The 27212-nt window shown below is 36.7% G+C and overlaps 2 protein-coding genes across 4 annotated transcripts in view; one reads left to right on the top strand and one right to left on the bottom strand.

Moving 5' to 3' along the window:
- TRMT13 (tRNA methyltransferase 13 homolog) overlaps positions 1-2082 on the top strand; it is a 23649-nt gene extending 21567 nt beyond the window's left edge. For both annotated transcript variants that reach the window (XM_002920780.4, XM_034653971.1), the window contains exon 11: positions 292-2082. In XM_002920780.4, the coding sequence (XP_002920826.1) occupies positions 292-487 (196 nt within the window). In that variant the 3' untranslated portion in view covers positions 488-2082. The remainder of the gene's footprint in view (positions 1-291) is intronic.
- On the bottom strand, positions 110-21243 carry LRRC39 (leucine rich repeat containing 39). 2 transcript variants are annotated; one of them, XM_011226925.3, is made up of 8 exons: positions 21062-21243; positions 10543-10648; positions 9346-9502; positions 8649-8785; positions 5721-5866; positions 4848-5000; positions 3757-3896; positions 110-767 (listed from the first exon to the last, which is right to left on the bottom strand). In XM_011226925.3, the coding sequence occupies exons 1-8, from the start codon at positions 21172-21174 to the stop codon at positions 712-714; spliced, it is 1008 nt and encodes a 335-aa protein (XP_011225227.1). In that variant the 5' UTR covers positions 21175-21243; the 3' UTR covers positions 110-711. The 2 variants fall into 2 exon arrangements, with proteins under 2 accessions (XP_011225227.1, XP_034509865.1); XM_034653974.1 differs by lacking the exon at positions 110-767 and having other exon boundaries at positions 3760-3956; positions 21062-21229.
- Positions 21244-27212: the final 5969 nt, after the last annotated feature.

Here is a 27212-nt window from a genome sequence, read left to right on the forward strand (position 1 = left end):
TACCGGGACATGTGTGACACCGGGGCAGGAGAGTTTTGTTATTGCTGGACTTTCTTTGTAGATACATGTCCCCAAGAAGATGTTCACAAAAATGCATTTAACCAACCAATTTTAGAATACATTAAAATATACTTTTATTGTGGCATAAATAAAACGTATCTTGGAAGCATGGGACGTAGCACCTAGTATACTGCAGGTTACTTAGGAACTTATCAATAAATAGAAGTGACTGAAATAATTTTTTGTCATCTTTCACAAATTTTAATGATGCTTTGTGTTTATTCACTTTAGGTTCCTTACTGTTGAAGAAAAGACGAAAATAGGGCATCTTTGTAAATTGCTGATTGACCAAGGCCGAGTCGAGTATTTACAGCAGAAAGGATTCAGTCCTGCTTTACAGTATTATACAGATCCTCTGGTGTCTTTGGAAAATGTATTGTTAACTGCTTTACCAAATCATTCTTCATCACCAGAAACAACTGCTTAATGGAAAAGAAACTGAACATCTGTCTTCCACCAAAAAAAAAATTTTTAATTGTATTTTTATATTCATGAAAATATACTTTACGTAGCAGATAATTTGAACTTTAAAAAATCCTGTGGCCTCACTGAACTTTGGTAATAGCTTTGTTTTTTACTTAGAAGTCCAAATGTTAGCGAATTCACCAAATTCTCAAAGTAATTTTCTTCAGCAGGGCATCTTGAGTTATATTATCCGTCAGTATTTATAGAGATTGGTAAAGTAGTTGAACAGTTGACTTGGTTATCTGAAACACACACAACACATCAATACACAATTAGCACATTAGCTTTCTATTTGTGTTAATTTTGGAAATTTATTTTCCTTTTGATTTTATTTAATACTTTTTACTTCTCAAATTCAAGATGTATGATCAATTGTCCATTTGTAACAAGGGCCAGTCTGAGAACTTGGCTTATATATGGATTTTTTTGTCCATTCCAAACTGGAAAGGATAATCACTTGTGATTTTTTTTTTCCTAATGCAAAGAAATTCAGAGATGTTCACAATCAGTTAATGAATTCACCTTCAGATTTCCAGAGCCATACATGTATTTATATATTATCTGAATTTATCCATGACAAACAGTAAAACTGAAGAGATAGTTTTCAAGGGAAATAAACTGTTTCACTTCATTTTTTTAATTGAATAATTATCTAGTTAGAACTTCCAAAAAGATAACTTATAAGCCTCATTCACAAATTAAATTGAAATTTGCAAATAACTTCTGAATTAGGTATCATATCTTTTAAAAGGACATTTTTATACATATAAGCACAACTATAAGTATATTCTCTCATGTTTGAGAAAATAATTTGGAATAAAATGGGAATTAGGTAACGAAACCAAAAATCACCTCACACTTCGGCCTTATTTAACTCATAAGCAGTTTCTATGCACAAGCAAATATTAAACCAAACATATGGAAAGGACTGTTAACTGTCTTCATGTTATCCTTCATTTATTTTTGTATTTGTAAAAATTATCTTAATCGCTGGTACCTTTGCCAAGACAAAGATCAGAATTACTAATTTTAGGTACTATAATGATATTCGTAGGTAGCTTTTTTATCCTATAAACAGATCTATGAAGAGAAGCCTAGCCCATTGTTAATTCCTGGCTTTCTACTTTAATCTCCTGTGTTTTATGAGACTGCCTAGGTTCACATCCTGCCCTACCATCTCAACGTATGACCTTGGGCAACTACTTAATCTCTGTGCCTCAATTTCCCTTTTTAAAATGAGGATGATGAAGATAATAATAATACTACCTACCTCACAAGGTTGTTGTAACAAATGAGATAACACATGTAACATGCTTAAAACAGCTCCAAGCACAGTGTAGGTACTCAATAAATACTGTTAATAATACTAATTCACAAATCTATTTTTAATAACAATAGTCAAACTTGGTTTAATTACCTCTGCTTAAGTTGTAACCTTTTTTCTCTTTTTATAAGTTCTATGTGAAATATTATTAAAGTAACATAGTTTAATTATTTCTAAAGTTAATTACTCATGCTGCCCAATCAAGAGAAGATAAATAAAGGTAATATACATCATTCAATAATTTACGTGATTTTACTGGGTCAGGCAATGCTCATTTGTGTCATACAATCTGTTCTGCATCATTCAACAATTTATGCACAGTAATAAAAAATATTCTGCAGCAGGCATAATCTCAACTATGTTTCACAGAACATACACATACAAACAGTAGTTATACTGATAATAGTCCAGTGCCCATTTAGCTTCATGATGTTTCTGACAATGGTACCAAGTACTTTATCGACAGATAAGCTATAGGTCAAGATTCTTGTTTTCCCCAACCTTGTTTATTTCCCTTAAGATGCCATAAGGAAGCAACTGTGGGATACGTATATTGCTATTCCTTGACCTGCCCAATTTACAGGGACAGCAAACCCCTTCTTGAACCTTCAGATTCATCTATACCACTACTTCTTCCCACATGTCCCACAACTATGTCAAATTTCCTCATCTTTCACGTCAACCACCTCATCTCAGCATCTTCACGTCAACCACCTCATCTCAGCATCACCATCCATCCAGTTGCTCTAACCAAAAAAGATTAATCTTAGGGTCCCCTCATTTCCCATCATTCAATCATCAATTCTATCTGCTACCTGTTTTGGATGTATGTATACCCCAAACTAGGCCCCAAACTAACTTTACTTGTCCTCCAATCTATTTTCTGTGCTATTGTTTCTGTGACTTACTACCACAGATCAGATGACCATTTCCTAATACCTGCCACTGGATGTTGGTAAAAATGATCTCTTCTAGCTAAAACACTGTCATTTGTTTGCTTGGATTATACTCATTCTCCAAAGCAGCTATTTGAAGATAAATTTGACCTTTTGATTCAAAAACTTTTCATGTTTTAGTGCATTATAAAACTATGATCTCTACTACTATACTATTGTTTCATTGTTTTTATTAATAGAATTATCTCTTTGGCCTCTTCTAATCTTGGTTTAAGTTAAAGGCTTTCCTTTAGTGAAAAAGTGGTTTAATTCTTAATTATCAGAGACTAAGTGATTGAAATCTGTATGTCAAAACCTCACATTTTAACTATTGGTTAAAAATCTGTGGTCTCTTAATATTTTTCATTCCTAGGCAAAATAATGTGTTGCTATTTGTGGAGTGTAGAAAAAGAGGAAATGACAGGGAAGGTAGTGGTCATCAGTACACTGAAATATATGACAAACTGATAGAATGAGGTAGCGAAACTTTAAGAATCACATCTTGAGGGGCACCTGGTGGCTCAGATTGTTAAGCATCTGCCTTCGGCTCAGGTCATGATCTCAGGGTCCTGGGATTGAGCCCCACATCAGGCTCCCTGCTCAGTGGAGAGCCTGCTTCTTCCTGTCCCTTTGCCCCACCCCCCAGCTTGTGCCCACTCGCTCTCTCTCAAATGAATAAATAAAATCTTTCAAAAAAAAAGAATCACATCTTTGTTCACTTGGCTGTGCTTCAAGGACTTGGCCAAAGAAATTTATTTCTTGTCACCACGTGAAAAACTTCTAGTATCTTTACAACTTCTCTCCAAGCCTTTATCAAAACTGAACAGATTGGAATTTCACTCTTTTTTCCTCCCACAATATTGACCAAGGGACAAAATTGGATAGATAAGATAGAATGAGAAATCTATAAAGGAATTTATATATATACACATTCCTACCAAATATTTGACGTGTTATATAAAAATGTCATACCTGCTCTTCTCTGGGACTCCTGTATATATGCATGCATAAACTGAAGGCCAAATAATTCCCGTTCCTCTTCTTCATCTGTGCTTTCACTGGGAGGAAGTGTTACTTCTAGTTTCAATGGGTTGTCTCTGAAGTTGACAAACCTAGCAGTTCACCAAAAAACAGTATTTTTATAGATGCCATAGAAGTGTACATTAATTTCCCTGGGGAAAGATCAAATGATAATACACTAAATTACTTTTTTTTTAAACTGCTTTCAATAACCAAACATTTTGGTGAAATGTAATAAATCCTAAGAATCTTCCAAGTTTCTTTTCCAGAAGAAAAAAAAACCACTAGCTTTAGACAACTTATTTTTTTTTTAGACAACTTATTTTTAAAGCTTAGAGAGTGACTATTAGTCCCTAATATATATTTAATATGGTAAAGTTTAACTTCCCAGAGCAATTCCAATGCATCTCAAACATATATTTAATGCTATGAACTTGAAGTTTCTGCATATTTTATAGACTTGTGTCATATATCACTGTATTTCGAGTACAGGACTCAGTAGCCACTGAATTGGTAAATGAATGAATGAATGAATGAATTTGTCATGGAAGTTGTGGCATTTAACGTGAATTCTCATGTCTTCTGTTCTCTGTCAGGAAATTAAATTTTGGAAGGAGACACTTGAGGGAGTTCTGAGAGTAATTAACGTAGTAAAACGTCATATTTACTCTAACATAATTGCCTTGTCCATTGTAGTCATTTAGAAGGAACACAAGCACTATTTTTATGCCTTTGGTTTTTATTTGCACATGAGGTTTGTTAGCAGTTCTAAAGACAATTTTCATAAAAATGTCACCAAACCAGGGCATTCCTGAAAGCTCACTATCCCAGTACAGCTTTTGTTTGAAGGATTCTTTCTTGAATGATTTTGGACAGTATTATACGAATTCTACTTTTAAATTGTAGAATTTCCAAGTTGGAAGCATTTTTAAATGTATTCATTCATATGAATGAGAACTCAAATCTATTAATAACAATTTCTCAATATTACTTTGTTCTGCAGCCTGAAAGGAACATGGCAGTTCCGTGTCCACAGCTTTTACCTCAGATTGGTCATCTCTTCCATGCATGCTGGAATATCTTGCAGTTTATTGTTGCTGAGAACAAGCGTACCCAGATTTTTCATATTGCTGACTGTTTCTGGCAGGCATGTTATTTGATTCCGTTGCAGCCATAACGTATGTAGGCTTTGCATTCTGATGAATTAAAAGAGGTTTCTGCGGTTAATCATATATCATATGAAAACCCTGGTTCTTATTAAGCTAAAATGAAACCAATGTCATCTTTCATACATCTCCTTTAACCAGTGTGCCAGTTGAGTTAACTGACTTCACATTACCTGATTATTAGGGAAACTACATTGGAGGGTGAATCCCTACAGTACACTTCTCAGCATGTGGTGGGAGAAAGGAAGCCGGCATATTTTAGAATGCTTCACTATTCTCATGGGTTTTCATAAGGAACAGCTATAAATGTTATCTAGTCTGAACTAGAGTGTTAGGAGAAAAATCAGAAATTATTCATATGCCTAGCTGGGCAAGACAAGTATGCTAATGGTTAACAGCATGAACTCTGGGCCAGGCTGCCTAGTTTCACACTTACACTGTGGTCTTGAGCAATTTAGCTAACATCTCTACATTAGTTTCCTCATCCATTTTATGCCCACAGAGGGCCTGGCATGCACTAAGTAATGTTGTTATTGTGTGGCATATTTGTGTTAACATGTTGAAGTCAGCCAGTTTTTCTCTCCAAAGCCCTAGTACTTATGTAAATGAAAATATTGTTAAAAAGGAGCATATTTACTACTACATGGATCTCTTGTGATTGATTATGCAGGGGGTCCCCTTTGTTTTGTCTTATTTATTATGGATGGCTTCAACACATCGGTTAATAGCACAGAAAAGTATATATTTTACCTTTCTATGGCATTGGGAAGTTGTTCAAGTCTGTTGCTTCCCATGTCGAGCCATTCAAGAGCAGGCATGTTCAACACAGCCAGAGGGATTGTAGTGAAGTTGTTCATACTCAAATCAAGGTGCGTAAGCTTGAACAAACTGCTGAGCTGAAGAGGCAAGCAAGGTTTTTCAAAATTAATGTCCACAGTGTAAACTACTGGAACTCTCACATTGGAAGAGTTATTTCACATCAAGGAATGTTCGTATTATGCTTGGGCTTTTTTAGTCCTAGCCATCCACAATAACTTCGAAATACAAATAAAGCTGAATAACCTCCAGATAAATGAGAAACTCTTACAGGAAGTTCGTCTAGTCAAAGAAAATTTACCTTCCAAATACCCAAATTCCAGCGTTTATAGAACCTTCTTGTGTGTGTTTGTATTTTCCTTTCATCCTGCATTTGAGATTTGTATGGGAAAACCCAAAGTTCAAAATAATACTTATCTTTATTGAACCTTCTTTTTTGTGCCTGATGCTTTACATGTGCTATCTCAGTCATAGCATTTACTGTTTGGTAATTCCATTTTTCCAATGAAAACTTCAATAAAAATTTATTAAGAATAATACCCCAAACACCAGTGTGCTCAGCTTAAGAAAGAAAATATATTAAGGGGCACCTGGGTGGCTCAGTGGACTAAGCGACCAACTGGGTTTCAGCTCAGGTCGTGATCCGTGAGATGCCCACCCCCACCCCCCTCAGGCTCTGCACTCAGCAGGGAGTCTGCTTGGGATTCTCTCCCTCTGTCCCTTCCTCCACTCTCTCTCTCCAATAATTTTTTTTTTTAAAGAAAATATATTGATATGACTGCCTCCTGTGTGCTCCTCCCTTCTTCCTTTCCAGAGGGAATCCCTCTCCTGAATTTGGTATTTATTATTCCTGAGGATGTTTTCTTGTTTTCATTAGTATACATAAATATATGTTTTTATATATTTCTCTGTAATTATTATTATATGTTTTCATAAACAAAATTTAGTATTTTTATTTGAAGATTATGATACTATACTTCCCTTAACTTGCTTTTTTCTCTTAATATCAGCGTCTCAATGTATTCATGTTGATGCTTTCAACTCTAGTTTATTCATCAACTTTACAAGATGAGTATCTTATTTCTATTCCATGGACAAAATGGTTGAGAGAGGCCATGTAACTAGAAATGATGGGTGATGGGCTCTCAAGTCTTCATGGACCTAAAGCCACGAAATTTCTAAACTCTTTCTATATAACACTGTAGTGAAAAGTTTCAAAATGTGAGAATTCAGTTAACTTTGCCAAAAAACTTTCCATTTATCTAGGCAAGTTCTGTTTTTTTTGTGTCTCAGGGAATGTTAAGATTTGTTCCATATCTTTAACATCACACACACAAAAAGCACAAATACAGTGTTTTGTGGGCACTGCAAAAAAGCAGGAGGTTTCCATTTAGTAGGTAATGTTTGTCCAGTTTTAGAATTCAAGCCATGAATAAAACACTTTTTCAAAATCTGTCATCAGACTTTAAAAATTTTCAAATGGTTGAGAATGGAGTATAAAAAGATTGTTGTCACATTGGCATAAATATGTTTGTGTGTATACTGTGTGTGCAATGTAGTGGCTGAAACACAAGTCTCCTCCTGTTACTGACTTCTCAGTCGTACTAGAACCCTTTGAGTGTATAATATTGAAAGATATTAACATTATTATAATAACAGTCTTTATTTTGTATATGTGAAAATTGAGACCTCGTTATATAAAGTGGTGAGTTCAAGGCTACACAGCTAACTTAGAGGCCATACTTGGAAATAATCCCAGGCTCAAGGTCAGAGCTCAGTATTTGTTCCAGTAAAACCTATTTCTTATGTGAAAAAATTAAGGTAAACATAGGTTAATAGATATGCCCAAATTTATACAGCATTTTTAGTGACAGAACCAATCCTAGAAAGAAAATCACAAGAATTAGAAGTTCAAAATAAAATATTTACTGGGGCTCTCGTAGATATAAAGAAATTGTCCCTGTGATCATCATTTTCATCATAATTAAGTGCCCACATTTCATTAAGTTGAACTATTAAAAGATGAGATAGCTATAAATGTAGAAACTATGTTTTACTTGCAAAAGCAACAATAATTGGTGACATATTTACTGGTGTGGGGGAAAAAAGTGATATTCTCACCAAAAATAGTGAAGAATGGGAGAAGGGAATAGTCTTTCTATTTTGTTTTGAGTTTTATTATTTTTCTTAACTTTCATCTTGCAAAGTCAAGACCTTGGAAATTTTCTTTGCTGATTGTAAGATCATTAAATATGTTTGAAATATGTTTGAAAGTGTATCTCTATGATCAGCTTGGTTTTACTAATAGTAAGTCAACTCACCAAATCAAAGTTTGAAGGCTTTGCAAACCCATTACTTTGCTTTTACTTGGCAGGGCCTAAGACGCTAGCAAAGAAACACTTTTCCAAAACTAAAGAATCCATTTCTTACCACTTCACCTCTATCTCAAAAACTGATCACTCTATAAACACCAACTAGTAAACAAAAGAGTTTTTCCATCGCCACACTGTCTGTGCTTTATGATAATTATTTATTCAATAAGCATTTATTAAGTAACAACTACAACTTAGGCTGTGCCTTCAATTCTGGAAATACAAATAAGTAAGACTCTTATTCTGGCCTTAAAGGAGATCGCAAATGATGTCAGTACTGTGACAATAATAGATGTCTCTTTTATGCTAAATAGATATTTCTCTAATTAAAATTAAATGTGTTACAATAATAGGAAATGATTATCACTAAATATTTTCTGAAGTAAAATTTATAGCATCTCTTTCTTAGTGTTATTTTTGGTGATCACACAGTTGAGAAGTAAACCAGTAGTAGGTGGAGAATAAAATCGTAGACACATATATTTCTGACCTCTTGTGGAAGATCACAGATGTCTCTGTTGACAGCAAGTTCCAGCTTCTCCAAGCTGGCACAATGACTTAGTTCCCTGGGGACAGTCTTGATTTTGTTGTAACTAAGAATCAGCTCCTGAAGTTTAGTGAGCAGTCCTACAAAAAAATAATACACAATAGCGAACAGATGGGTATAAAATAATGTTTCCAGTGATTAAGTATTACAGCATAACTTACTTGCTAGTTTCGTATTGGCAAATCACACTTCCCACGTTCTTCCCTTTTCCCAGTATGTGACCTGCCCCTTCTAAAGATGAGGAGGTTTATCAGTGCTATAAGCAAAAAATATGGGGTTTTTTTTTCCATCTTGTTTTATCTCCTATATCATGGCCAATTTTCCATTTGGGGATTTTTTTCTCATCTAAGGAATCTCTAACTTTCTTTCTTGCCTTCAACCTGTTCTCTCCAAGGAGGATTAACTGAACAAGAGAGATTGTTTCCAGAATCTATACAATATCCCCAAAGAGACTTTTCTTGCCTTGAAATCTTATACTGAATCACTTCCGTAAATCCCAGAAATGTGGATCCTCTGGAAACTTCAATTTAGATGTCTACAATTTTCTCAAGACTCAGGGCTATGTAAATATGAGGTCATTATTCCATGTATCAAAGAAATTCTCAGTAAAAAACACGGGCATAAAAGCGATCTTCCTTACCAATTCCTCGAGGTATCTCTGAAATTGTGTTTCGAGATAAATCTAATACAGCGAGGTTCTGGAATCTTCCAATGAATTCAGGAATTTTCAATAAACCAGTTCTATGAAGTTGCCATTCCTGTAGCTGATTCAGCTTCAGTAGAGAAGAAGGGAGGGTCTAAACTCAAGTAAAAGAAGTGACAGAATTACTATATTACTTAAATTATTTTAGTATCATGTCACACAGAAGTATAATTGTAGAGCTATTACTTGATTTGCAAAAGAATTTAGGAATATTTTTTTTTCCTTAATGGGTTACATTTCCAAGTGCTTTGTGGTTACTTCCAAGTTTTAAGAACTTTACTTTGGGAATAGGGTTACTAAACCTTCAAATCCCAATCAGAATTAACAAAGATAACGTATTTTGGTCAATAGTGCACACCAATAGAACAATGTCCTAAAGATATTGTTGTATTAGGTTGTTTTAGAGTTCATATGCAGTTGAAAATGAGAATATGGTGCTAGAGAAACGAAAAACCATTTTAATCAGTAATTCTCTTTGCCTTATATTATGAAATATTTTATAAAAGTTTTTTACAGATTTTTATTTAAAGATTTTAAGAGTTTCCACCTTCCTAAACTCTATGCCTTTTCCCTTTGGACCAAAAATAGCCCAAAGAGAAAATAACCCACTAGCTAGCTATACCTACATGCATGAAAACACTGACCCAAGGTATAGATACCCTTATAAAAATTAGAGTATGCCTAATGTAATTAAGCAACTGTGTGTGTGTGTATGTTTATGAGAAAGAACATGAATCAGATAGTAGACCTCAAAAAAATGAACATCCTATTGCATTTTGTGGACTTCAAGCTGGGCACTTGTTTTGGAAAAGCTATATGATATTTGTTAGGCAGATGGTCATCTTTTTTATGGAAAATGAGAAGTTGTTTACTAGTAGGATTAGTAGGAGAAAAATTGCAAATGACTCAACTTTAGGCAGAGTTGAAGCAAATTGATTGAGTTTTTACCAAAAAAAAAAATGTGAAGTTACATTTCTTTTCAGTTATTCATGTTCCCCAAATTCATTTGGTGTATTATTAAAATTAGAATTTTTAACTTTTGCGGACTTAATCACACAGTCTCAGAATCATTTTCTCAACTGTCCCACAAAACACAAAATATAAAAAATAAAATATTACTTCTATGAAGCTTACCTTCCATTCTTCGTTTTCTATCTTCAAAATGACTCTTCCATCTTCTCTGATGACCTTTTCTCTTAGCTTGGTTAAGCTGACTCGTTCTTCCCAAATCCGCACTAGCCTAAGAGATCAGACAACATTTTAGTTCACCAGGAATGACATACATAGGTAGCATTCACTTTTGTACAAAAAGTGATCCATCAAAAACAACCATTTGATCAATAGTATCTGGAAATCAGAAAAGAATTTGTTTTGTAAAAATTATAAATATGATTAGTATCATAAATGCCCTATATTTAAGTTTTGAAACATGTCATAACTCTCCATAGATTTTTTAACTAATAGAATACCACAAAATTAATCCTTTTAAAGTATACAATTCAATGGTTTTGGATATATTCACAGAGTTGCTCAACTATCACCACTATCTGATCCAAAACATTTTCATCATTCACAAAACTCCATACCCAATGCAAACTGGTGCAGCCACTCTAGAAAACAGTATGGAGGTTCCTCAAAAAGTTAAAAATAGAACTACCCTACAACCCAGCAATTGCTCCACTAAGTTTTTACCCAAGAAATACAAAAATACCAATCCAAAGGGCAGCATTATCTACAAAAGCCAAATTTTGGAAACAGCCTAAGTGTCCATCAACAGATGAATGGATAAAGATGTGGTGTATGTATACACATATATACATGTATGTATATATACAGATGCATATATATGTGTATGTATACATATATGGAATATTACTCAGCTATAAAAAAGAATGAAATCATGCCATTTGCAGCAATGTGGATGGAACTAGAGGATATTATGCTAAGCAAAATAAGTCAGAGAAAGAAATACCATATGATTTCACTCATGTGGAATCTAAGAAACAACACAAATGTGCACGGGGTGAGGGGGAAAGAGAGAGAGAAGCAAACCAAGAAACAGACTCTTAATTATAGAGAACAAACTGATGGTTACAAGAGGAGAGGTGGTTGGGGGATGGGTTAAATAGGTGATGGGGATTAAGGAGTAAGCTTGTGATGAGCACCAGGTGTTGTAAGGAACTGTTAAATCACTATTGTACACTGAAAACTAATACAACAATGTATGTTAACTAACTGGAATTAAAATAAAAACTTTAAAAAATAAAAAAACCACACCCATTAGCAATCACTCCCCATTCCTCCCTTTCCCAGCTCCTGGCAACCACTAATCTACTTTCTATCTCTGGGGATTTGCCTATTCTGAACACTTTATATGGGATTATACAATATGTGGTCTTTCCACATAGCATAAGTTTATTCAGAGTTCACCCATGCTGTAACATGTTCCCTACTATATTCCTTTTTATAGAAGAAGAATCTTCCACTGCGTGAATATACCACATTTTGTTTATCTGTTCATCAGCTGATGGACTTTTGGGTTAATCCCACTTATTGGCTATTATGAATAATGCTACTATGAACATCTGTGAACAAGTTTTTATGTAGACATATGTTTTCCGTTATCTTGGGTATAGTCCTAGGAGCAGAATTGCTGCATCCTATTGTAACTCTATTTTTAACTTTTTTTTTTTTAAGAACTGCTAAACTGTGTCCAAATTGTTTGTACAATTTTGCCTTCCCTCCAGCAGCACATGAGGCTTCTGATTTCTCCACATCCTTGCCTACTTTTGTTATTGTCCACGGTTTGGATCATAGCCATTCTAGTGAGCGTGAAGTGGTATCTCACGGTCCTTTTGACTTGCATTTATTAGACATCTAATCCATAGTTAATAACTGTATCATGACTTGCAAATAAGTTCAACTTCAGAGTTAAGTTATATATGATTACATTCCAATTTTATTCAAATTTCATTTTTCAGATATAAAAATGCATAAAATCTTTGTCATTCTGAAACACATTCCTATTGATTTTTAGTTTCTTACAAACATACATAAGAATAATATCAAGCTATGAAAATGACTAGTAAAAGATTGCAAAAGTTTTTTATTTCTATACTAGAAAATTTTTAATGTATGAGAAATGAGAAAGAATAAGTTTAGAATTGAAATCTTTGCAATTTTAGCCTCTTAGAATGATATGTGATAAAAAATAGAAGAAGTTATCAAAGAACATAGGTTTAATTAATTTGAATAGTTACTTGCCTAAAAGATCTATGTATTTCAGAACAAGATTTAATGACAAGTGCAATTAGATGTCTTATTCCCTAAACTTTTACTTAAAGAATTCATCAAGCAACCATTATATGCCCAATGCTATGCAGCACATTGTGCATGCAAAACCTCTGTCCTTAATGAGTTTACAGTGAGACTATTATTCAACTAGTCTTTTTCCATCTCTATAATGATTCCTAAATTCTTTCTAGATCTGAATTTCTATGACCTAAGTCCAGAATGTATCACTTAACTCGGTGACTGTGGGCAACTCATACCACCTCTGTGAGCCTTGCCTATTAAAATGGGGTTTGGGTTAAATAATGTCTAAAGTCTCTTCCAGCTCTAGTATTCTATAATTCATCCACTACTTAGTCTAAGCTTAATGTTCTTTCAATTGTAAATAGAAATTTTGTACCTCCTATGAAACCCTTTTATTTACAGTCTAAAGACTTTCCCAGATTTTGCCACACCAACTCTTACCCAAGTGCTTGATTTCTTCAAGACAGCTTGGCATCAAAAGACAATGAAGTCAATTTCTGTTTAAACTTCAGGTTTTTTGAACTAAATCTTTAGCCACCTTTAGCTGAGAGAAGCAGCATTAGTTTACATCCTTAACCTTTTTATCCCTTCCCTATTTTGTACAGAGAGGACTTGAAGCTGCTGAAATTATTCTTTTCTTTTTAAAGATTTTACTTATTTATTTGAGAGAGAGAGCACATGCGTAGGAGGGGCAGGGGAGGGCAGAGGGAGAGAGGGAATCTCAAGCAGAGTTGTTGATGAGGGGCTGGATCGCCTGACCCTAAGATCATGACCTGAGCTGAAAGCAAGAGTCGGACACCCAACTGACTGAGCTACCCAGGTGCCCCAATTAAATGGTTCTTTTTTTTTTTTTTTTAAGATTTTATTTATTTATTTGACAGAGATAGAGACAGCCAGCGAGAGAGGGAACACAAGCAGGGGGAGTGGGAGAGGAAGAAGCAGGCTCGTAGCAGAGGAGCCTGATGTGGGGCTCGATCCCATAACACCAGGATCACGCCCTGAGCCGAAGGCAGACGCTTAACCGTTGTGCCACCCAGGCGCCCCTCAATTAAATGGTTCTTAACTAAACATATGTAACAGGTGAGGTTCATGAGTTAAGAAGCAAGGCAGGATTCCCGCCCACTGTTTAAAAAAGGGATAGGATTTATAAGGAGTACTCTAGAGTCAAGTTTATCATAATTGTAGAATACAAACATAATAGGTTTCGTAAGAGTGGCTTTAAGGGCCAATCTAGGGAAAGCCCTGAGCGGAACAGCATGCTTCCTGAATCGGATTGCTTAGGTTTGAATACCAGTTCCACATTTATTAGCAGCATGATCTTTGACAGGTTACTTAGGCCTATGCCTCAGGTTTTCCATCTTTAAAAGGGAGAATGAACGGTCCTGTGTGGCAGAGTCTGTTACTTCTCTTCTTCCTGAATAACAGATCCTCTAAATTTAACTGGGCACAGACTGCATTTAGCTATCCTCCCTTGTAGTTAGATATGGATCATAGCAATGGGCTGTTAGCAGAAGTAGGAGTGCAACTTCCTGCTAGCGAGGATCAATATGTTGGCTGCAGTTGCCTTATCTATTTGGGGCCATTAGTGACTTTAGGAATGGAAGCCATGCACAGTTGAGCAACAAGATAAAAGCCTGAGTACCTGACTCAGTGGAGTGCTATTCCAGCCCCAGATCAAATACACCAAAGAATTTAACATATCTTGTTTAGAAAATATTATTTTGGGGCACTGGGTGGCTCAGTCAGTTAAGTGTCTGCCTTTGACTTAGGTCTTGATCTTGGGGGACTGGGTTTGAGCCCTGCATCGGGCCATCAGGCTCCCTGCTCGGTGGAGAGCCTGCTTCTCCCTCATCCTCTGCTGCTCCCCCTGCTTGTGCTGCTTGCTCTCTGTCAAATGAATAAATAAAATCTTTTTTTTTAAAGATTTTATTTATTTATTTACAGAGATAAGAGACAGCCAGCAAGAGAGGGAACACAAGCAGGGGGAGTGGGAGAGGAAGAAGCAGGCTCATAGCAGAGGAGCCTGATGTGGGGCTCGATCCCAGAACGCCAGGATCATGCCCTGAGCCGAAGGCAGATGCTTAACCGCTGTGCCACCCAGGCGCCCCAAGAGAGAGAAAATCTTAAGCAGGCTCCACACCCAGTATGGAGTCCTACACGGAGCTTGAGATGATGACCTGAGCCAAAATCAAGAGTCAGTGTAACCCACTGAGCCACCTAGGCACCCCTAAAGATAAAATCTTAAAAAATAAATAAAAATTACCTTTATTCATTTGCTTAATTTTCTTGAACATCTAAGCAAGTCTTCCCACATCTTTAACTGCTTTTCTTTTTTTTTTTTTTTTGGCTTTAAATGATTTTTTGTTATATTATGTTAGTCACCTTACAGTACATCCCCGGATTCCGATATAAAGTTCGATGCTTCCTTAGTTGCGTATAACACCCAGTGCACCATGCAATACTACCCATCACCAGTCTATACCATTCCCCCACACCCTCCCCTCTGAAGTCCTCAGTTTGTTTCTCATAGTCCATAGTCTCTCATGCTTCATTCCCCCTTCTGATTACCCCCCCCTTTCTTTATCCCTTTCTTCCCCTACCGATCATCCTAGTTCTNCCTAGTTCTTATGATCCATAGATGAGAGAAATCATATGATAATTGTCTTTCTCTGTTTGACTTATTTCACTTAGCATTATCTGCTCCAGTGCCGTCCATTTTGCAGCAAATGTTGAGAATTCGTTCTTTCTTATAGCTGAGTAATACTCCATTGTATATATGGACCACAACTTCTTTATCCAGTCATCTGTTGAGGGGCATCTCAGCTCCTTCCACGATTTAGCTATTGTAGACAATGCTGCTATGAACATTGGGGTGCATATGGCCCTTCTCTTCACTACGTCTGTATCTTTGGGGTAAACACCCAGTAGTGCAATGGCTGGGTCATAGGGTAGTTCAATTTTTAACTTTTTAAGGGACCTCCACACTGTTTTCCAGAGTGGCTGTACCAACTTGCATTCCCACCAACAATGTAGGAGGGATCCCCTTTCTCCACATCCTCTCCAACAATTGTTGTTTCTTGCCTTGTCTATCTTTGCCATTCTAACTGGCGTAAGGTGGTATCTCAGTGTGGTTTTGATTTGAATTTCCCTGATGGCTAATGATTTTGAACATTTTTTCATGTGTCTGTTAGCCATTTGTATGTCTTCATTGGAAAAGTGTCTGTTCATATCTTCTGCCCATTTTATGATTTGTTTATTTGTTTCTCGTGTATTGAGTTTGAGAAGTTCTTTGTAGATCTTGGATACCAGTCCTTTATCTGTGGTGTCCTTTGCAAATATATTCTCCCATTCCGTGGGCTGTCTCTTAGTTTTTTTGACTGTTTCCTTGGCTGTGCAGAAGCTCTTTATCCTGATAAAGTCCCATAAGTTCATTTTATCTTTTATTTCTCTTGCCTTTGGAGATGTGTCGTGAAAAAGGTTGCTCTGGCCGATGTCATAGAAGTTGTTGCCTATGTTCTCCTCTAGAATTTTGATGGATTCCTGTCTCACATTGAGGTCTTTCATCCATTTGGAGTTTATTTTTGTGTATGGTGTGAGAGAGTGGTCAAGTTTCATTCTTTTGCATGTAGCTGTCCAATTTTCCCAGCACCATTTATTGAAGAGACTGTCTTTTTTCCACCGGATGTTTTTTCCTGCTTTATCAAAGATTAGTTGCCCAAAGAGCCGAGGGTCCATTTCTGGGTTCTCTATTCTGTTCCATTGGTCGATGTGTCTGTTTTTGTGCCAGTACCATGCTGTCTTTGTGATCACAGCTTTGTAGTACAGCTCGAAATCCGGCATTGTGATGCCCCCAGCTTTGTTTTTCCTTTTCAACAGTTCCTTGGAGATTCGGGGCCTTTTCTGGTTCCATACAAATTTAAGGACTATTTGTTCCAGTTCTTTGAAAAATGTCCTCGGTATTTTGATCGGGATAGCATTGAAAGTGTAGATTGCTCTGGGTAGTATGGACATTTTAACTATGTTAATTCTTCCAATCCATGAGCATGGAATATTTTTCCATCTTTTTATGTCTTCCTCAATATCTTTCAAAAGTGATCTATAGTTTCTAGGATATAGGTCCTTTACGTCTCTGGTTAAGTTAATTCCAAGGTAACGTATGGTTTTTGGTGTTATTGTAAATGGGATGGATTCCCTAATTTCTCTTTCTTCAGTCTCGTTATTCGTGTATAGAAATGCAACTGATTTCTGGGCATTGATTTTGTATCCTGCCACCTTACTGAATTGTTCTATAACTTCTAATAGTTTGGGAGTGGATTCCTTTGGGTTTTCCATATAGAGTATCATGTCATCTGCAAAGAGAGACAGTTTGACTTCTTCTTTGCCGATTTGGATACCTTTGATCCCTTTTTGTCTTCTGATTGCTGTTGCAAGGACTTCTAGTACTATGTTGAATAATAGTGGCGAGAGTGGGCATCCTTGTCGTGTTCCTGATCTTAAGGGAAAGGCTTCCAGCTTTTCCCCATTGAGAATAATGCTTGCAGTAGGCTTTTCATAGATGGCTTTTATGAGATTGAGAAATGTACCCTCTATTCCTACACTCTGAAGGGTTTTAATCAGGAAAGGATGCTGTATTTTGTCAAATGCTTTTTCTGCATCAATTGAGAGGATCATATGGTTCTTGAGTCTTTTCTTGTTGATATGATGTATCACATTGATTGATTTGCGAGTGTTGAACCATGCTTGCATCCCAGGTATGAATCCCACTTGGTCATGATGGATAATCCTTTTAATGTACTGTTGGATTCTATTAGCAAGGATCTTGTTGAGGATTTTGGCATCCATATTCATTAGAGAAATCGGTCTGTAATTCTCCTTTTTGAGGGGGTCTTTGCCTGGTTTGGGGATCAAGGTAATATTAGCCTCATAGAATGAGTTTGGTAGCTTTCCTTCTGTTTCTATTTTTTGAAATAGCTTTAGGAGAATAGGTATTATTTCTTCTTTGAATGTTTGGTAGAATTCCCCAGGAAAACCGTCTGGGCCTGGAGTTTTATTATTTGGAAGGTTGTTTATCACTGACTCAATTTCTTCATAGTTAATTGGCCTATTTAAGAAATCTATTTCTTCCTGTTTCAGTCTTGGTAGTTTATAGGTTTCCAGGAAGGCCTCCATCTCTTCCAGATTGTTTAGTTTTTTGGCATATAGCTGTTGATAAAAGTTTCTAATAATCCTTGCAATTTCAATGGTGCTGGTCGTGACCTCTCCCTTTTCAGTCATAATTTTAATAATCTCAGTCCTTTCTCTTTGTTTTTGGACAAGTTTTGCCAGTGGTCTATCAATTTTATGGATTCTCTCAAAGAACCAGCTTCTAGTCCTGTTGATCTGCTCTACTGTGGTTCTGGTCTCTAATTCATTGATTTCTGCTCTAATCTTGGTCAACTCCTTCCTTGTCAGTGGGTTAGGCCTGTCCCTCTGTTGCTGTTCCAGTTTCTTGAGGTGAGAATATAGAAACTGCATTTTAGATTTTTCTATTCTTTTGAGTGAGGCTTGGATGGCTATGTATTTCCCCCTTAGGACTGCCTTTGCAGTATCCCATAGGTTTTGGACCGTTGTGTATTCATTCTCGTTGGTCTCCATAAATTGTTTAATTTGTTTTTTGATTTCCTGGTTTATCGAGTCATTCTTGAGCAGGATGGTTCTTAGCCTCCAAGTGTTTGAGTTTCTTCCAGGTTTTTCCTTGTGGTTGAGTTCCAATTTCAGAGCGTTGTGGTCTGAGAATATGCAGGGGATAATTTCAATCTTTTGGTATTGGCTGAGACCTGTTTTGTGTCCCAGAGCATGATCTATTCTTGAGAATGTTCCATGGGCATTTGAATAGAATGAGTATTCTTTGGTTCTGGGGTGTAGTGTTCTATATATATCTATGAGGTCCAACTCGTCGAGTATGGCATTCAAAGCCTTTGATTCTTTGCTTAGTTTTTGCCAGGGTGTTCTGTCTATTTCTGATAGTGGGGTGTTGAGGTCCCCTACTATTACTGTGTTCTTATCTATATGTCTCTTTATTTTGGTTAAGAGTTGGCTTGTGTATCTTGCTGCTCCCCTGTTGGGGGCATATATATTAATAATTGTCATATCCACTTGTTGAATACTTCCTTTAAGAATAATATAGTGCCCTTCTGTATCTCTCTCTATGGCCTCTAGTTTAAAATCCAGTCTATCTGATATGAGAATTGCTACTCCAGCTTTCTTTTGAGGTCCATTTGCGTGGAAGATGGTACTCCATCCCCTTACTCTAAGTCTGAATGCATCTTTGGGTTAAAAATGAGTCTCTTGTAGACAGCAAATGGATGGATCATGTCTTTTTATCCAACCTGCAACCCTGTGGCGTTTTATGGGAGCATTCAAGCCGTTCACGTTGAGACTGCATACTGAGAGATATGATTTTAATGATGCCATGTTGCCAGTAAAGTCTTTGTTTGTATTGGTTGTGACTTTCTGCTCTGTATCAGTCTTGGGGCCTTTTTACCTTTATAGAACCCCCCTTAATATCTCCTGTAGGGCTGGTTTCGTGGTTACGAAATTGGTTAATGATTGGCGATTCTGGAACGTCTTTATTTCTCCATCTTCTGAATGACAGCCTTGCTGGATAAAGGATCCTTGGCTGCATATTTTTCTCTGAAAGAGCTTTAAAAATGCCCCCCCAAGCCTTTCTCTCTGAATAAATAAAATCTTAAAAAAAAAAAAAGCATCTGAATCTTATTTTTGGCTCAGGTCATGATCGTAGAATCATGAGATCAAGCCCCTCAGCGGGGAGTCTGCTTGGGATTCTCTTTCTCCATCTCCCTCTGCCCCTCGCCCCCCTCCCCTCTCTTTCTCTCTCTCAAATAAATATTTTTGAAAAATTTAAAAAAAAAACATTATTTTGGTTTTCCTTCTCTCATAATGCAATCTAATCCTCAACAGGTGACTCTGTTTTGATGTGTTGAAAGGATTAAATGAGATAGTACAAAGAAAGCACTTAGCAGAGTGTCTAGTAAACAGTAAGTGCACAATAAATGGCTGCTACCCTCATCATTGTCAGCATCATTATCCTTCTTATTGGCTTTGGTTGGAAAGAATGGCCCCTCCCCATCCAGATTTTTGTTTTTACAGAAATCAGACACAAAATAATTGCTGATCAAGAACCTGTCCCCCTATTCTTCACTGGGAGAATAGCTGTTTAGCTGTTATTTTCAAGTACTTATAGCTCCCCCAAGTAACCCAGGTATAAATCTTAATTTGTTTAATCCAATCATATAGTCTCGTTCCCCCAGAAGGGGACTGGATTAAGGGAGTACAAATGAGCCAGTTCTGGTCAATGAGAGGTGAAGGGGAGGATTGCTAATGCACCTCAGAAAGGCTTCCTCATTCTTGAAGAAAAAGAAATAGTCTCCACTCCTCTGATAACAGAATGATGCCTGGCTGTGATGCCTGGAAGTGGACCAGTCATCCCGTGACACTGACAGAGGAGAACCTGAGGACCACACTGACACGCTGAGATTAGCAGTAGAAGGTGATAAAAAGAAACTGAGTCTTTAAAGCTATTCAGGCTTCAGGATTGCCTTGCCTCAGGACTTCTCCATTCCTTAAGTCAGTTTTAGTTGAATTTTATAGTACTTGCTAATTGACACAGGAGCATTTTTTCCACTGAGATATAATTGACATATAGCATTATGAATGGCCCAACATTTACATATGTTGCAAGACAGAAGACAATTTAATATTTAGAAAGAGACCTGGTGAATGAGAATCGTAGGGATCTGTGAGGAAAGTGGCTCTTCTTGTAAGATTAGTAGAATGCTTTGGAGACATCCATTCGGGAAAATAGGTAGCTATCAAGAAGGCAGAGGAAATGAGAGCCAAACTATTTAAGTAGAGCCCAAATCAAGGCATCAGGTGACCCACAGGGACCCTGGCTGAAACTCACGGCTATTCAAATAGGTACAAATCTCTAGGACCTTCTATTGCCAGATGGTGCTTTAGTACCTAGGGATATAATGTTGAACAAGCAATCACTGAAAAGGGGACTAAATGATACTAATCAAACTTAGGAACGTTGAACAGACTCTTTATGAGGGCCTGAAGATAATGATTATTTTCACATACGGACACTTGTATTTTTTGTGGCCACCATCACGTAGCCACACCTAATTGAATTGGGTGTACCCTTTAGTTATATTTTGAGTTTTCAGTAAATAAAAAAATCAAATTCAACACTAAGGCATTTAATAAGTGCTCCCTTCTATAATGATGGTGTTCTGCATTTTCACTAAATCAAAATAACAAACACATTAAAGCATACTTCTGTCGAAATTCCTTCTCTCGCTTCAGGTCTTCATTGTGTTTCTTTATTCTTTCTTCCCAAACTTCCTTCACAGCATTGACAGCCCCAGTACAAACCGCATTTTCTGACATGATTTCTCCACATTGTCACAGAGTCACCAACTTCATTAGGTTCTGAATAGCTGAATCACAGATGCCATCTCAAAAAGGACCTAATTGTAGTGGAGAAAAAAACGTGTTTCAGAATGGTCACTGAGTCCAGAAATGTTCATAATAGCCTATATTTATTGAACATTTTCCATGTTCCCAAGACTATTTTATATACCATATCATCTCTCACTTAGTAATCCTCATAAAAATACTATGCCATGGATGCTTTTTTCTTCTTTAAAGATTTTATTTACTTATTTGAGAAAGAGTGTAGAGCGAGAGAGAGAGAAAGCATGAGTGCGATGGGACGGGGGGTGGGGGCAGAAGGAGAAGCAGGCTCCCCGCTGAGCAGGGAACTCGACCTGGGGCTCAGTCCCAGGACCCCGGGACCATGACCTGAGCCGAAGGCAGACAACACTTAACCCACTGAGCCGCCCAGGAGCCCTGCCATGGGTGCTTTTATTGCCTGTAATGTACAGATGAGAAAACTGAGCCTTAAAGAAGATAGGCAATTTGTTCAAGGTCTCATGTCTAGTATGTGACAGAGGTGGAAAGTGAAGCCAAGTCTACTTTCTGTGGTATATGTAATTATTAATAACGAAAACTGCAAGTAGTTTACATGCCCAGTTGAGGAAAATGATTAAATAATGGATATGTACATTTAAGACCAGCATTTGGGGATATCTACTTAATCTAGATGCTATATGCACAGGCTGGAATTCAGTTAAGTGGCAATATATTGGGATTATTTGCTCTTGTAAAATAAATCATAAATGGGCAGGTGTAATACTGAGGACTGTGACCTGAATCTCAAAAAGGAAAGGACAATACAGATAGGGGAATGGTTATGTAAATTATGGTAGATCCATTTGATGGAATGTTCTTTCCTTACAAATAAATGTACTGGTTTTTCATCAAATTGTATTAGTAATAGTGAAAGAATCTGACTCACAGTTAATTGAATTATTTCTTCCCTAATTCAGGAAGTCACAGAAGTCCACAGTCAAAACTATTCAACATTATAGAATGGCTATAAGACAAAGGAAGTAAAAAGAAGGGTATAAAGTTTGGAAAAGAAGTGAAATTTGCAACAGTGTAGGGAAACAGGTACTCTCAGACCCTGAAGGTGGTAGAATTGGTTGTTCTGTATGGAGAGAAACTTGGTAATGTCCATCAGTCCTACAAATGTACATTCGTACTCGTAGGAATTTATACTGCAAATATTTTCAATTGTAAAATTACATATTATAAAGTTATTCACTGCAATGTTTTTCATAAAAGCAAAAGACTGGAAACAATATAACTTTGATCAGTAAGTTATAGTACATCCATATCATGGGAAATTATACAGCTCCATAAAGTAAAACACATCGTATATGGACACGATCTCCAAAATGTATGACTATGCCATAATTTAGTTTTTCTGTCCCAATGAATATGGATGTTTGGGTACCAGAGTTTTGCCATTATGAGCAATATTGTTTCTAAAATTCTTGTCCTTATCTTCATGGTGCTTAAGTGGGATTGCTTCTATCGGGTCCGTACCTAGGACTAGAACTGCTGGATCATAATATATGTGAATGTTCAAATTTATAAGGTAGAGCCAAATTGTTTTCCAAAGCGATTGTGCCCATTTATACTCTACTAGAACTGTAAAAGGGTCCCCGTTGATGTACACCCTTACCTACACACTGCTGCATAAAATCTCACTCTGGTTGCAAATTTATACTTTCCTGATTACTAAATGCTGCAAGTTAGTACACAAAGATCGTCCAATTAAATGAAAAACAAAATCCTGTGTATTGTTTATAAGAGGCATGCCTAGCAGAAAAATAGGAAAAACGAGAAAGTATAAAATAGAAAAAGATCCACGCCTGGATTTATGCCCAACAGAAATGAAAACACATGTTCACACAAAAACTTCTACCTCCGTGCTGAAGTAGCATTATTCACAATAGCCAAGAAGTGGAAAGAACCGGCTGTCAACTGACGATCGGATAAACAAAATGTGGTATAGCCACACAATGGGATATTTCTCAGCCATAAAAAGGAGTAAGTACCAATACATGCTACACGGGTGAACTTTGAATCAAAGTGTGCTAAGTGAAAGAAGCCAGACACAAAAGGCCATGTATGATCCCATTTATATGAAAAGTCCAGAATAGGTAGAAACAGAAAACAATAAAGGTAGATTAGTGATATCCGGGGGCTTTCCAGAGGGAGAAAGAGGAAGTGACTGCTAAAGGCACAAAGTTTCTTTTTTGAGTGATGGAAATCAACTTTTGAAATAAATCAACCTATAAAAAAGCTAAAAATGGAATGTAGTAAGTATAATACATCTTGAAAATATAAAAATAAATACTTTAACAGAACGTGGAAGAAGGAAATGGAAAGGTGGAAGGAAAGAAAACCAATAGCCACATCTTCAGAGTGGGGAGTTGTAGACACGGTCTCTATTTTATGGAACGAGAACTAGAGATTGAAGCATTTGTTTCAAGTTATAAAGGTAATCAAAGGGGAAACTAAAAAGAAGGATACAACTCTATGGAGGTGTAAGTGAACTTAAGCATCATCTTTCATAATGAAGTTCCATAGATAATGCCTAAAGTTGATAAGAAATAAAAACCACCTTTGAAAAAAACCAGAACAAAACAGGAACTATGGAAATAACCACCAAAAACTAAATCCTGAAATGGTGAAAATGCTTACTTCTAGAGTGATAGAGAGAAATGGGGTAGAGAATATTGCTTTTCATTATTAACCTCCTCTATGTTATTGATTTCCTTAAAAGTATGCAGCGTGTAAGAAAGACAAAGACAGAGAGGGATAGAAGAATAACTCTATTACAGGGGACAAAAATGTTTAAAATGTCAGGATAGATATATAATTGCCAATATGCAGAAAATTGAGAAAGGTTTTTAAGCAAAGCATGCAGTTTCCACAGAAACAGACTGTAAGATCTTTTTGCCATCAAGAAACCTTGGATTCACAGGCTGATAATCCAAACCCCTGGGGACATCACCATCAACCTATAATTTATTGTCTCAGACTTTAGCAAGTTTGAAGTGTTTATCACATAATAAAACATTTCAAAATATCCCAAGTATCTACATGTAAATGTGTATTTTTTAAACATATATAACCATTCACATGCACATTGGGTTCCTCAGTTTGCCATTGAACTTCATTCAGCCAGCAGCTTTCCTACAACAGCGACCAATTTCCCTTTGAGGAAAACAAATCAATAATGATACATGTATTTCTACCTCCAGCATAGAATTATGTTCTCTACTTTGATTATTACCATAACAGATAAGCACATAGTTTGGCAAGGACATACCCAGGAGAGTCTGCTTTCCGAAGGCAAAAGAAAAAAAAGAAACAAACAAACAAATCCAAAAACAAACAAACAAAAAAACGCTTCTAAACTTTGGGAGAAATCAATATTCCAGAGGAAAACAATTACACGCATGACTATGAAACCCCACAGGAGACTTTTAAATTCAATTCCAAATTCAGTTGTACATTTCAGCAAATTCAGACACAGTAAAGTCATCATCAGCAATCTCTTTTTATGTGAAGAATGGGGAAGAAATGTTTTTGAAAACTACTTACCACTGCCAGTGGATGCAGAAGCTGACATGCCCAAAGTTAGTGTTTACCAGCTCAGAGAGGATTTTGGGGAGAATCGTTTTCGGTGTGGCTCCGGGGTGATTAAAATCCTCGGTCAGACTTGTAATCAAGTGAAATGTAATGTTAGCCTAGTTCTAATTTTAGATCTCAGACAAAGCTGAGAATAGCAAGAATCACATGGAGCTCCTGTGCAAAGGATCAAGTGATAGATAATGTATGTGCATGCGTTTTGCACGCTGCAAATGCTCTAGTTCTAGACTCCTGAAAAAAAATCACTCCTACTGAACGTTCTTCCACTTCTCATGACTTACACATTTTGAATATTTAATAGAATATAATGCATCTATTCCAAGCAGAGAAACTGGAAAATATGAGAACGTATGGCATAACAAAAACCCTACCTTGGTAAACCATAGATGTGTAAATATTTAAACTAAAGGTAAAAGGCTTCACAAAATAAGACAAGGAAGATGTAGACAAGTATGGGTAACAGGGGAGCTCCAAGCTCCTGCTGCACCCAGGCCTCAAATCTAATTCTCTCTCATTCTTTCTCTTCTGCCTTTATAGATGGGAGTTAATTCCAGGTTCTTTAAAAATTTTGTATTTATTTTTTCTTTGTCTTTTGTTTTTTAATACTATACATTTTTTAAATTTATTTATTTATTTCAGGTAGGCTTCACACCCAGCATGGAGCGCAACATGAGGCTTGAACTCATAACCCTGAGATCAAGACCTGAGCTGAGATCAAGAGTTGGACGCTCAACCAAATGAGCCACCCAGGCGCCCCTATATGTAGTCTTTGAATTGGTAACATAAGCACATAGAAAATAAACCAAAAGATAATGAATCCCCACCTAACCCCACCTCCAGCCATTTAGTTCTCCTGTCTGAAGATAATCACTATTGCCACTTTTTGTGTGCCCTTCTCAAGACTGTCTGAATTTACAAACATAAATATGCCTATATTCATGAAAAGCACACACACGGTGACATGCACAGACACACACGATGCTAGCATATTCCATATATTTTTCTAAACCATGTTTTCTTCACTCAGAATATATCAGAAATTGTTTCATATTAGTATATTTAAAGTTATTAGTAATTTCATATTAGTATATTAGAGTTACATCATTCTTTTTAATGACTACATAGCATTTTGGTGCATGGGTGGATCATAATTTGATTAGTGACTTGGACACTTTGGCAATTTTAGTGTTTTAAATGCCTGATTATTCCACAGAAATTCTCTAATACTTCTATAACAAATTAGCTCAGAGAGCTATGGGGCTGCCAAAGATCACAGAAAGAGCAAAGAAAGTCACAGAACCTGAACTCTAACCTCCTGTCCAGGGAGTTTGCACTGTCCCACACACACAAGGCTTCCCTGACTATGTTCATAAGGCAACCTGAAGGTGCAGGGAGGAGTTTGTTTCGGTTAAGGAAAGTACTAAATTGTCTCTTTGGAAACAATTTAGATGTATTTCTGCCTTTGGCACTGTCTACAATTAAATTTAGGCAACACTATACAAAGTGAGACCAACTGAGAAATTGCTGAAGTGACTTACTCTAGAGAAATGGCAGGGAAAGTGGAAAAAAGTGGATAGATTGATGAGCCACTTATGAAGGATTTTAGACAGAATTTCAATGATTTGGGGACAAAGCAGGTGAGAGAGAAGGAAGAGACAAGACACTATATGGTGCCCTCTCCATAGTTCTGACAACCCCCCACGTTAGTGAACCCCACTTTACCAAAGTAGAATTAGGGGACAAGTCCCAGCCTCCCTTGCTATAGAATTGGAGAAGGTAAATAAGGTTCACATACTTTGATTTAGAAGCAAAGAATGTGAGGAAATCGGCTGGGTGGCTAGAGTCCATTTTTGCTGGTCTAAGTACAGCAGCGCCAATATATTCTGGGATTAGTTTTAGCAGATTGAGTTTCCTGACCACAGCGGACGCAGCTGGTTCTGGGGGCAGCCGTAGCAACCCCCTTACCAGGCCAGTTCAATGGTATAGTTCCAGGCCTTGTTCTATGAACTAATATCTCTTCTTACTTAAACATGACTGGGAGAATTCCGTCATCTGGCTCTAAGAAACTGACACAACTATTTTAACTCTTTCTTGTTATATTTTCAAAAATATTGCTATTTCTTCATACATCAATTTCAGAACCATCGATTGACTTCATACATAGAAGATGAAAGCTCTGTGGTCTTAAACCACCTACTCTCTACCATATACCTCCCCTCCTCTCGTCCTCCCAATATAGTTATATCATAATTTTTGTTAAATCAGTTTATTATGTAAATATTATTCATAGCTGATCCAATAATAGAAATAATTACATTCCTTTCCTTTTGTACTTTTTGGGTTTTTCTGGAGTTACG

The sequence above is a fragment of the Ailuropoda melanoleuca genome, chromosome 2 (genome assembly GCF_002007445.2).
Source record: "Ailuropoda melanoleuca isolate Jingjing chromosome 2, ASM200744v2, whole genome shotgun sequence".
NCBI lineage: Eukaryota > Metazoa > Chordata > Mammalia > Carnivora > Ursidae > Ailuropoda > Ailuropoda melanoleuca.

Coding starts and splice junctions, on each gene's coding strand:
- LRRC39 (XM_011226925.3), bottom strand. CDS start 21,174: ATGTCAGAAAATGCGGTTTGTACTGGGGCTGTCAATGCTGTGAAGGAA. Junction 5,001..5,720: donor CTTCCCAATGCCATAGAAAG/GTAAAATATATA, acceptor TTAATTCATCAG/AATGCAAAGCCTACATACGT. Junction 768..3,756: donor GGAGTCCCAGAGAAGAGCAG/GTATGACATTTT, acceptor TGTGTGTTTCAG/ATAACCAAGTCAACTGTTCA.